This window comes from Ranitomeya imitator, chromosome 2 (genome assembly GCF_032444005.1).
Source record: "Ranitomeya imitator isolate aRanImi1 chromosome 2, aRanImi1.pri, whole genome shotgun sequence".
Lineage (NCBI taxonomy): Eukaryota > Metazoa > Chordata > Amphibia > Anura > Dendrobatidae > Ranitomeya > Ranitomeya imitator.
Window position 1 is genome coordinate 19,592,532 of NC_091283.1, and position 12,066 is coordinate 19,604,597.

The following is a 12,066-nucleotide window of genomic DNA, read 5'->3' on the forward strand; positions in this document are numbered from 1 at the left end:
CTCCTGAAACACTCTGTGCTGCCGAGAACCTTCACATGACCTCCCATAAGATGAGCACACTCCTGAAACACTCTGTGCTGCCGAGAACCTTCACATGACCTCCCATAAGATGAGCACACTCCTGAAACACTCTGTGCTGCCGAGAACCTGCACATGACCTCCCATAAGATGAGCACACTCCTGAAACCCTCTGTGCTGCCGAGAACCTGCACATGACCTCCCATAAGATGAGCACACTCCTGAAACCCTCTGTGCTGCCGAGAACCTGCACATGACCTCCCATAAGATGAGAACACTCCTGAAACCCTCTGTGCTGCCGAGAACCTGCACATGACCTCCCATAAGATGAGAACACTCCTGAAACACTCTGTGCTGCCGAGAACCTGCACATGACCTCCCATAAGATGAGAACACTCCTGAAACCCTCTGTGCTGCTGAGAACCTGCACATGACCTCCCATAAGATGAGAACACTCCTGAAACCCTCTGTGCTGCTGAGAACCTGCACATGACCTCCCATAAGATGAGCACACTCCTGAAACCCTCTGTGCTGCCGAGAACCTGCACATGACCTCCCATAAGATGAGCACACTCCTGAAACACTCTGTGCTGCCGAGAACCTGCACATGACCTCCCATAAGATGAGCACACTCCTGAAACCCTCTGTGCTGCCGAGAACCTGCACATGACCTCCCATAAGATGAGCACACTCCTGAAACCCTCTGTGCTGCCGAGAACCTGCACATGACCTCCCATAAGATGAGCACACTCCTGAGACCCTCTGTGCTGCCGAGAACCTGCACATGACCTCCCATAAGATGAGCACACTCCTGAAACCCTCTGTGCTGCCGAGAACCTGCACATGACCTCCCATAAGATGAGAACACTCCTGAAACCCTCTGTGCTGCCGAGAACCTGCACATGACCTCCCATAAGATGAGCACACTCCTGAAACACTCTGTGCTGCCGAGAACCTGCACATGACCTCCCATAAGATGAACCTGCACATGACCTCCCATAAGATGAGCACACTCCTGAAACCCTCTGTGCTGCCGAGAACCTGCACATGACCTCCCATAAGATGAGAACACTCCTGAAACCCTCTGTGCTGCCGAGAACCTGCACATGACCTCCCATAAGATGAGAACACTCCTGAAACACTCTGTGCTGCCGAGAACCTGCACATGACCTCCCATAAGATGAGCACACTCCTGAAACCCTCTGTGCTGCCGAGAACCTGCACATGACCTCCCATAAGATAAGCACACTCCTGAAACACTCTGTGCTGCCGAGAACCTGCAGATGACCTCCCATAAGATGAGCACACTCCTGAAACCCTCTGTGCTGCTGAGCACCTGCACATTACCTCCCATAAGATAAGCACACTCCTGAAACCCTCTGTGCTGCTGAGAACCTCCACATGACCTCCCATAAGATGAGCACACTCCTGAAACCCTCTGTGCTGCTGAGAACCTCCACATGACCTCCCATAAGATGAGCACACTCCTGAAACCCTCTGTGCTGCTGAGAACCTCCACATGACCTCCCATAAGATGAGCACACTCCTGAAACCCTCTGTGCTGCTGAGAACCTCCACATGACCTCCCATAAGATGAGCACACTCCTGAAACCCTCGTGCTGCTGTGCTCCTTCCACCATATACCCATCAGTGTGGGAAGGATCCGGTGATGGCAGCGCATGTTTTCCGGTTGCTGCGGGTGGGCGCGGTGCCCCTCGTCCGGATACCAGGCGCTCGCAGCCTAAATCCCCCACACAGGAGACCACTTACCCGATCGGCAGCTTTACATCGTTCCGGCGCTGCGCGTGCGTCTCTGCGCAGTAACTGCCGCCTTTATTGGGTTTTTCGCTCTAATCAAATATTCATTTCCGCGGGCTGCGTTCCATTAAAGGCGCATTATACAAAGGTGAGCAAAACGGGAGATTTAGGAGGACGCTTAATCCGGCTCTCGGGGGGCAATATCCACTATATAAAACCAGTATAAATGATATTGTGTAACTGTAAAATGTGCTGATGGCCCCCGGGTGCCCGCTCGCCCGCTTTACAGCCGCCGCTGCCGCATGACTGGCTTATTAAGCAACGTATCTGGGAAGGATTTTACTCCGAGAAAAGATCTCACAAATTCTCCGAGAGCTGAAAATCCTTCAATAATAGGAACTGTCCCTCAGGACGCAGAGTTTATAGCCGAAGACGCAGCTAAATCACCGCGCGCTGCAGAAAGAGAGAAGATGGAGAATCCGAGCGCCATCAATCTCAATGCTGAGCTGCTGGCGCAATGTGTCATGGCAGCTTCACATAGAGACACGGCACCGATCCGGTGAGGGGTCCGGGGGTCCCCGCTTCCCACCTGACGCCCAGTCCTTTCCAAATCTCAGCTTCCTCTCACGGCTGAAAATCTGCACAGCTCTAATCCAGCTGAGGGTTTGTTACAATTGTATCCAATCTTCATTAAGCCAAATTCTTCTGTTTGCACATTTACTGTTTTTACTCCCCATTTCCGTAACTTTACCTGAGGGCACATTATCGGGAGACAAGTTGTAGTTTTCAGTTACACGATTTTTTTGATAGTAGAGAAAAAAATTCTGAGACCTGTTGATGCATCGTCCTGGCGACAGATTTGTAGTTTCGGAGGTTACAAAGAAAGTTTCAGAAGTGATTGAGTAAATCTGTGTCTGTGAGCCGGACCCTCATATCTACAGATGAATCCCCCATTATTACAGGACCATGACCCGGGATAACCGGCCGCCTGGTCTCTGCCGACAGCCATGATCTCCGCACCTTGTGGCGATGGCGGCGAACAGATAAACGCTGCTCAATAATTCACCAGGTCGGCAGACACGATCTGCGGGGGATGTTTGTCTCTCCGGGGGACGCAATCTGCTATAACTATGCTGCATGCAGCGAGCAAATCTGCTGTAACTGTGCTGCATGCAGCGAGCAAATCTGCTGTAACTGTGCTGCATGCAGCGAGCAAATCTGCTGTAACTGTGCTGCATGCAGCGAGCAAATCTGCTGTAACTGTGCTGCATGCAGCGCGCAAATCTGCTGTAACTGTGCTGCATGCAGCGAGCAAATCTGCTATAACTATGCTGCATGCAGCGAGCAAATCAACTATATGCTGCATGCAGCGAACAAATCTGCTATAACTGTGCTGTATGCAATGAACAAATCTGCTATAACTGTGCTGTATGCAATGAACAAATCTGCTATAACTGTGCTGTATGCAGTGAGCAAATCTGCTGTAACTGTGCTGCATGCAGCGAGCAAATCTGCTGTAACTGCTGCATGCAATGAACAAATCTGCTGTAACTGCAGTGTGAGGATCCCTACATTAATAATGGATGCTTGCCCTTTAAGAAGCCTCCGTGAAGCGCCCGGCCGGCTGGACGCAGTCTCGCTCCCATCTCTCCCCGCTCGTCTTTGCCTCCGTGTTTCTACACTTTATGTCGGACGCCGATTGCGCCAATAAAACAAAACCAAAACTTAACTAAAAGGTAGAACGAGAAAAAAGAAAAGAAAAGAGAAGGAAATTCTCGCCGCGATCATAAAAGGAAGTTATTTTCTGTTCAGCAGTTCATGTTACCGCTGTTCTTACTAATTAATTAAAGGAGCGGTTCCACTAATGTGCAGACAGGGAATCGGAGGCACTGCGCCGGCGTTTAGGTCTCGGAGAGAAGTCGAGTCAATCCGGGCGCGAGCAATCAAATGTAATGAATTCACTTGTCAGTGCTGGGCTTGCAGAAACGGCCGCGTCTGACTGGGGAGTAAAAGGTTTATAATTAGATTTCCAATAGGATAATAACTAAATGGCAGCGAGCAGTAAAGAGGAAATATTACGCTCCGGCTAATGGCTGCCGCTCGCTTCACATTGTGGAACAAGATTCTCTCGTTTAATTTGCTTTTGCCAGCAAAAAATTAAGAAAAAAAAAAAAAGGGTCTTTTGCGTCTCCCTCGATTGTGCCTCAATGTCATTTACAGAAATCACTGATTTGGGCGACGACGGGACAAGAAAAGGCCGACGGGCCGGAAGGGAGGTCGCTGATACCGGCAATATAAACCCGCTAGTCCGTGCACCGTCCCTTTAATGGACTAATGACAGGAGCAGTTCCCACGCTCGGGGGGCACAACTAACGGCGCCATCTTTACATTCACACATGTCGCTTGTGAAGCCATCGCCGTCCAGTCGCACAAATCCGCTGAATGCAAAAGGTCAAATAAAAAAAACTAAATAAAAAACTGACACAAGGTGACGCGGAGCGGCTGAGCCGCAATCACCGGCGGAGCAGTAAATTACCGCGCTGTGCGCAGAGCCGGTGACACCGGGCAATAAAAAAGGCTGCGACAAGCTCAATTCTGGGGGTTTAAGGGAAAGCGCGGCTAATCCTGCGCCATCGCGGCTCTCATCCGTTACCTTGCATGGGCGGGCTGTCGTGCTGCGAACCGTTGTGCTCTGGCTCCATGTCGGGAATACAAGCATCTGGAAGACAAAAAACACAATAATGTGTGAGCGGAGGCCCAGAACTCATTCTGACCCCACACTTTACACAGCTGAGGGTCCGTTACAGTTGTAGAAAGTCCAGACAATCCTGTGTGAGCTAAACAGCCTGACTCCAGACTGATACATTGTAACAAACGAATCAGGACAGAAGGAGGATTGCTGCGGAATCTGTCTGCACTAACACACTGCACCAAACCATCAGCTGTGGGATCGTAAGGGATGTTCTGTATGAAATCAAAAGGTTTCTACTCACAAAACTGTGACAGAGATTGAAAAGTCTGTTAGAAAGAAACTTGCAGAAATGAATTTGTAATTGAACATGCAGTCCTATGTAACACAGCAGATAATGTAGTAGATGTCACCTGCAGTCCTATGTAACACCACAGATAACACAGTGATAACTCTCTGGATACAGATAATGTAGATGTCACCTGCAGTCCTATGTAACACCACAGATAACACAGTGATAACTCTCTGAGTACAGATAATGTAGTAGATGTCACTTGCAGTCCTATGTAACACCACAGATAACACAGTGATAACTCTCTGAGTACAGATAATGGAGTAGATGTCACCTGCAGTCCTATGTAACACCACAGATAACACAGTGATAACTCTCTGAGTACAGATAATGTAGCAGATGTCCCCTGCAGTCCTATGTAACACCACAGATAACACAGTGATAACTCTGAGTACAGATAATGTAGCAGATGTCCCCTGCAGTCCTATGTAACACCACAGATAACACAGTGATATCTCTCTGAGTACAGATAATGTAGTAGACGTCCCCTGCAGTCCTATGTAACACCACAGATAACACAGTGATAACTCTTTCTACACATAGAGCTGACCCCCTCGGTGTATCCCCCTCCCCCTCTGTGCAGGGTCTGAGCCCCTGATTCCTTTCCTGGCCCCGCTCCTTGGCTCTGACATAGGACTGCGTGTCGTTACCGTTCAGCATCCGGAGGCCGTCTCCCGCCGTTGCTTGCTTAAGTGCCTGTTCTACTTGTTCTCGCCGTTTCGACTCGAATTCCAGCGCTTCTTGTAATTTTCTTTTCGCCTTTTTCTCTTTTTTCAAGCGCTTCTGAATAGTGGCTGGAAGACACAAGAGCGGTCGGTCAGGGTCACCCGCGCTCTCCCAGGAATATCCTCCCAGAAAAGCCGCCTTATTGCTGAGCGCGCCGTCCCCGCGCGGCCGCAGCCTCCACTCTGCGATAATCACTTTCTCCAGGTAATCGCTGCGGAGATCGAGGCTGTGACTATAATCCACTTACTGCTCCGAGCCGCTGACTGAACACGCGGTGAAGCCTCCGCTCGCGCGTTCTTCTAAATGCGGGAAATTGTGTTCATCCAAAACACCTGAGAACCTGCGCTGATACACTGTGACGAAGTCTAGAGATCGATCCCCACCGGTGGCATCCATGAGGAGCGCGGCCCCGGCGGGGACTGGAGACCTTAGACGAGCCGCCTGCATTTTTCCAATTTTACTTTATAACTTCCATCTACTGTATTCACACCCAGAGCTGCATCGCGCAGCAGGAGCCACAGGGTGAATTACAGCAGTAGGATTTCAGCTCTGCAGCTTGAGAGCTCACTGGAAACCAGCAGAATTAGGGTCCAGAGATCAGAAGTTCTACAGAAAACTGCACGGCGCGAAAGAGGGCAGCTCCGAAAATCTGCGGCAAAGCTCCGAGCCAGAAACTGCAGCACAACCGCGACCTCAGGATAAGGCGGCATTTACACAACGGTTTTAAATGTGTTAATTTTAAATTTAAAAATTTTAAATGTGTTAAATCTAGAAAAAGAAGCACCGGAAAACGGTGACCAATGTCAACAGAAACCGATTAGGATGCAATTTCTGACTGTTCCGCTAATGTAAATGCTCCATCATGATTGCAGCTCTGGATGTGACTAGAGCAAAAAACGACATAGTAAATAAGGATTACAAGCGATAGTCGTCTTTTTTCCAGAGATTTAAGGGCCCAATCCAGGAGGTTTCTTTAAGTCATTTTTTTTATTTAATTTATTTATTTTGCCAAATTCTTTAAAGTGGAGATTTTGATTCACAGATTTTGCGAAAAATAAAAAACGGTCATTTATCTTTGGTTATTACTTTTTTCAGTATTTTCAGTGCAAAAAAAAAATCAAATGTTCCTCTAAAAATATTGCAAAATTGGAGTAAAGAAAACCCAAAGTGCAGCCTAAAATCACTGCAGATATGGGGGAAAGACTGGAGAACGTTCACGTGGAAAACGTGCAACTTTTTAAAGAGTTACAATTCATGAATCGGATGCAAATGTCTGGAAAAGAAAAACCGCGGCCACAATGATCAACATAAAAGAAATAACAACAGGTGAATCCGTAGAAATTGCGTTACATTGTGTCGGGCAGTAAACGTCGGATTCTCCAGAACTGGATATAAATCCGCAATGATAAGTGCGTGTAATTAGGACTAATGATGGGATCCGTGCTCACTGCCGCCGCCATATTTCACCGCGGTCCTCTCACTACGTGTCACTGATATAAAGTCTCGTTTCCTTCCATCTCTAGATATCAGATCATCTCCGCGGCCGCAGAGACGGAGGAAACATCTAAATCCTGATAATTTTCAGAAGAAAATATGGAGAGAAGGAAAAGAGTCTGTAAATCGCGGCACTTTATGAATCAAAACCTGGGACAAGAGGGGAAGGAAGGAGAAGGCTGCTCTGCACACGCAGTACCGCCACACTGTGCACATAATCCCGCCATGTAGTGCTCATGTGGGGCAGAAGTTAGATGATGAGTTTTTCCCTATGTAATACCGCCATACAGATGCCAAATCATACCGCCATGCAATGGTCACAGAGTCCTGCAGGATCAGAGCAATCACTGACCATCGGGAATCCTCTGGATACTAATCTGATCGCTGCCACCTGCCCAGATCCTGACAAGCGGATGATGGGAGTGATTGTTCTAGTGGAAACTTGCCAGAAGGCGCGTGGAGGTGGTAGATGGCGTGGGACGTATGAGGTCACGGTCTATGCGGGTGACATCACAGCCGCTCTGACAGGTAATATTCCCGGTGGGATCCATCGCACCCCCCTGACTCTGCGTCCTGGGGTCTATCGGGGGGCAGCTCTCACCTCGGCTCTGTAGTTCGGCCGTCAGCTGCCGCTCCAGGTTTTCCCTCAGTTCCCGCTCTCGGCACAGCTCCATTTTTAACTCTTTCTTTTCCTGCTGGATCTGCTTTTCTTGTACTCTGGCGTTGTCCACTGCGACTTTAAGAAGGCCCTAAAAAATGGAGAGAATTGCTGTAAAACAGATGGCGATACCCCAAACTCTGATCATTCACCCCCTCCACCCGAAAAACCGCTCACTGTCAGGGGCCAAATGCGGTCCTGACCTAGTCCTGCGCACAGCTGAGGGGTTGTTACAATTGTATCCACTCTGGGAAACCCCAGAAGCCCTACATAAAATATCCAATAAGTCATACCCATCAGCGCTGATCGGGTCAGCACAATGTGAACAGGAACTCCATTCACTGACAGCAAGCGGCGAAACAGACAATGATAAAGCGGAAGATGATCATCTTCCTCCACAGAACGCTGGCCCTTTAAGCGCCCCTGTAGGATCTCCTGCCAGACAGATACCTGAATGTTGGTGAGAAGCGTTTCTACGGATGACAGTCCGTCCGCGAAGAGGAACGGCGCTGGGAACCCGGGAGGTAAGGTCTGTCCGACCAGATGAACTTTCTCCAGGGTCGGCTTTATGATGGGGATGGCGATTTGGATTTCGTCTGTAATAAGACGGAGGAAGGAAAGTCGTTAGGAGATGAGAGGTTTACACGGCGGCCGGAAGCACAGCAACATCTATTAACAGGGCATAAAAAAGGCGAAGAATCAGCACATCGGCCTCCGCACCACCAGGACTCTGCTCCTAGCAAAGGCACAAAGAGTTCTCTTAAGTTACTTACAAACTTTCACACTTTAACGAAAAAGTCCCCACTGTGACCCCCAACGCACGACAGGTGACACGCTATGAATAAGTGGCTGAACCTCTAAAATGGAGCTGCAGGTGGAGCAGAAGTGGGGCAGGGATGGGAGGAGATGCAGGTGGAGCAGATGTGGGGCAGGGATGGGAGGAGATGCAGGTGGAGCAGAAGTGGGGCAGGGATGGGAGGAGATGCAGGTGGAGCAGAAGTGGGGCAGGGATGGGAGGAGATGCAGGTGGAGCAGAAGTGGGGCAGGGATGGGAGGAGATGCAGGTGGAGCAGAAGTGGGGCAGGGATGGGAGGAGATGCAGGTGGAGCAGATGTGGGGCAGGGATGGGAGGAGATGCAGGTGGAGCAGAAGTGGGGCAGGGATGGGAGGAGATGCAGGTGGAGCAGATGTGGGGCAGGGATGGGAGGAGATGCAGGTGGAGCAGAAGTGGGGCAGGGATGGGAGGAGATGCAGGTGGAGCAGATGTGGGGCAGGGATGGGAGGAGATGCAGGTGGAGCAGAAGTGGGGCAGGGATGGGAGGAGATGCAGGTTGAGCAGAAGTGGGGCAGGGATGGGAGGAGATGCAGGTGGAGCAGAAGTGGGGCAGGGATGGGAGGAGATGCAGGTGGAGCAGAAGTGGGGCAGGGATGGGAGGAGATGCAGGTGGAGCAGAAGTGGGGCAGGGATCGAAGGAGATGCAGGTGGAGCAGATGTGGCGCAGGGATGGAGGAGATGCAGGTGGAGAAGATGTGGCGCATGGATGGGAGGAGATGAAGGTGGAGCAGAAGTGGGGCAGGGATGGCAGGAGATGCAGGTGGAGCAGTTGTGGCGCAGGGATGGAGGAGATGCAGGTGGAACAGAAGTGGGGCAGGGATGGAGGAGCTGCAGGTGGAGCAGGGATGGGAGGAGATGCAGGTGGAGCAGAAGTGGTGCAGGGATGGAAGAGATGCAGGTGGAGCAGATGTGGTGCAGGGATGGGAGGAGATGCAGGTGGAGCAGATGTGGAGCAGGGGTGGGAGGAGATGCAGGTGGAGCAGATGTGCAGGGATGGGGGAGATGCAGGTGGAGCAGATGTGGCGCAGGAATGGGAGGAGATGCAGGTGAGCAGAAGTGGCGCAGGGGTGGGAGGAGATGCAAGTGGAGCAGATGTGGAGCAGGGATGGGAGGAGATGCAGGTGAGCAGAAGTGGCGCAGGGATGGGAGGAGATGCAGGTGAGCAGATGTGGCGCAGGGATGGGAGGAGATGCAGGTGGAGCAGATGTGGCGCAGGGATGGAAGGAGATGCAGGTGAAGCAGATGTGGCACAGGGATGGAGGAGATGCAGGTGAGCAGAAGTGGCGCAGGGATGGGAGGAGATGCAGGTGGAGCAGAAGTGGGGCAGGGATGGAAGGAGATGCAGGTGGAGCAGATGTGGCGCAGGGATGGAAGGAGATGCAGGTGGAGCAGATGTGGCGCAGGGATGGGAGGAGATGCAGGTGAGCAGATGTGGCGCAGGAATGGGAGGAGATGCAGGTGAGCAGATGTGGCGCAGGAATGGGAGGAGATGCAGGTGGAGCAGATGTGGCGCAGGAATGGGAGGAGATGCAGGTTGAGCAGATGTGGTGCAGGGATGGAGGAGATGCAGGTGGAGCAGAAGTGGCGCAGGGATGGGAGGAGATGCAGGTTGAGCAGATGTGCTGCAGGGATGGAGGAGATGCAGGTGGAGAAGATGTGGCGCAGGGATGGGAGGAGATGCAGGTGGAGCAGAAGTGGGGCAGGGATGGAAGGAGATGCAGGTGGAGCAGAAGTGGGGCAGGGATGGAAGGAGATGCAGGTGGAGCAGAAGTGGCGCAGGGATGGGAGGAGATGCAGGTGGAGCAGATGTGGGGCAGGGATGGAAGGAGATGCAGGTGGAGCAGAAGTGGGGCAGGGATGGAAGGAGATGCAGGTGGAGCAGATGTGCAGGGATGGGAAGAGATGCAGGTGGAGCAAAAGTGGCGCAGGGATGGAGGAGATGCAGGTGGAGCAGAAGTGGGGCAGGGATGGAAGGAGATGCAGGTGGAGCAGAGGTGGCGCAGGGATGGAGGAGATGCAGGTGGAGAAGAAGTGGGCCAGGGATGGGAGGAGATGCAGGTGGAGCAGAAGTGGCACAGGGATGGGAGGAGATGCAGGTGGAGCAGAAGTGGCACAGGGATGGGAGAAGGTGCAGGTGGAGCAGATGTGGCGCAGGGATGGAGGAGATGCAGGTGAAGCAGAAGTGGCGCAGAGATGGGAGGAGATGCAGGTGGAGCAGATGTGGTGCAGGGATGGAGGAGATGCAGCAGGAGCGGAAGTGGGGCAGGGATGGAAGGAGATGCAGGTGGAGCAGAAGTGGCACAGGGATGGGAGGAGATGCAGGTGGAGCAGATGTGGTGCAGGGATGGAGGAGATGCAGGTGGAGCAGGAGTGGCGCAGGGATGGTAGGAGATGCAGGTGGAGCAGGAGTGGCGCAGGGATGGTAGGAGATGCAGGTGGAGCAGAAGTTGGGCAGGGATGGGAGGAGATGCAGGTGGAGCAGATGTGGCGCAGGGATGGAGGAGATGCAGGTGGAGCAGAAGTGGGGCAGGGATGGAAGGAGATGCAGGTGGAGCAGAAGTGGCACAGGGATGGGAGGAGATGCAGGAGGAGCAGATGTGGCACAGGGATGGGAGGAGATGCAGGTGGAGCAGATGTGGCGCAGGGATAGAGGAGATGCAGGTGGAGCAGGAGTGGCGCAGGGATGGTAGGAGATGCAGGTGGAGCAGATGTGCAGGGATGGGGGAGATGCAGGTGGAGCAGATGTGGCGCAGGGATGGGAGGAGATGCAGGTGGAGCAGATGTGGGGCAGGGATGGAAAGAGGTGCAGGTGGAGCAGAAGTTGGGCAGGGATAGAAGAAGCAGGTGCAGCAGAAGTGGGGCAGGGATGGGAGGAAATGCAGGTGGAGCAGATGTGGCGCAGGGATGGGAGGAGATGCAGGTGGAGCAGATGTGGTGCAGGGATGGAGGAGATGCAGGTGGAGCAGATGTGGTGCAGGGATGGAGGAGATGCATGTGGAGCAGATGTGGTGCAGGGATGGTAGGAGATGCAGGTGGAGCAGAAGTTGGGCAGGGATGGGAGGAGATGCAGGTGGAGCAGATGTGGCGCAGGGATGGAAGGAGATGCAGGTGGAGCAGAAGTGGCACAGGGATGGAGGAGATGCAGGTGGAGCAGAAGTGGGGCAGTGATGGAAGGAGATGCAGGTGGAGCAGAAGTGGCACAGGGATGGGAGGAGATGCAGGAGGAGCAGATGTGGCACAGGGATGGGAGGAGATGCAGGTGGAGCAGATGTGGCGCAGGGATGGAGATGCAGGTGGAGCAGGAGTGGCGCAGGGATGGTAGGAGATGCAGGTGGAGATGTGCAGGGATGGAGGAGATGCAGGTGGAGCAGATGTGGCGCAGGGATGGGAGGAGATGCAGGTGGAGCAGATGTGGGGCAGGGATGGTAGGAGATGCAGGTGGAGCAGATGTGCAGGGATGGAGGAGATGCAGGTGGAGCAGAAGTGGGGCAGGGATGGGAGGAGATGCAGGTGGAGCAGATGTGGGGCAGGGATGG

General features: G+C 52.5%; 1 protein-coding gene and 1 long non-coding RNA gene across 5 annotated transcripts in view; one reads left to right on the plus strand and one right to left on the minus strand.

The window, feature by feature from the left end:
- The window catches only part of LOC138661428 (uncharacterized), a 239,302-nt gene that overhangs the window by 60,172 nt on the left and 167,064 nt on the right, over nt 1-12,066 (plus strand). The gene's annotated exons all lie outside the window — the stretch shown is intronic.
- DACH2 (dachshund family transcription factor 2) overlaps nt 1-12,066 on the minus strand; it is a 446,534-nt gene that overhangs the window by 11,790 nt on the left and 422,678 nt on the right. For all 3 annotated transcript variants that reach the window (XM_069746105.1, XM_069746107.1, XM_069746106.1), the window contains 4 exons: nt 8,146-8,291; nt 7,639-7,786; nt 5,468-5,611; nt 4,430-4,495 (listed from right to left, as the gene is read on the minus strand). In XM_069746105.1, coding sequence (XP_069602206.1) covers nt 4,430-4,495; nt 5,468-5,611; nt 7,639-7,786; nt 8,146-8,291 — 504 coding nt within the window. The remainder of the gene's footprint in view (nt 1-4,429; nt 4,496-5,467; nt 5,612-7,638; nt 7,787-8,145; nt 8,292-12,066) is intronic.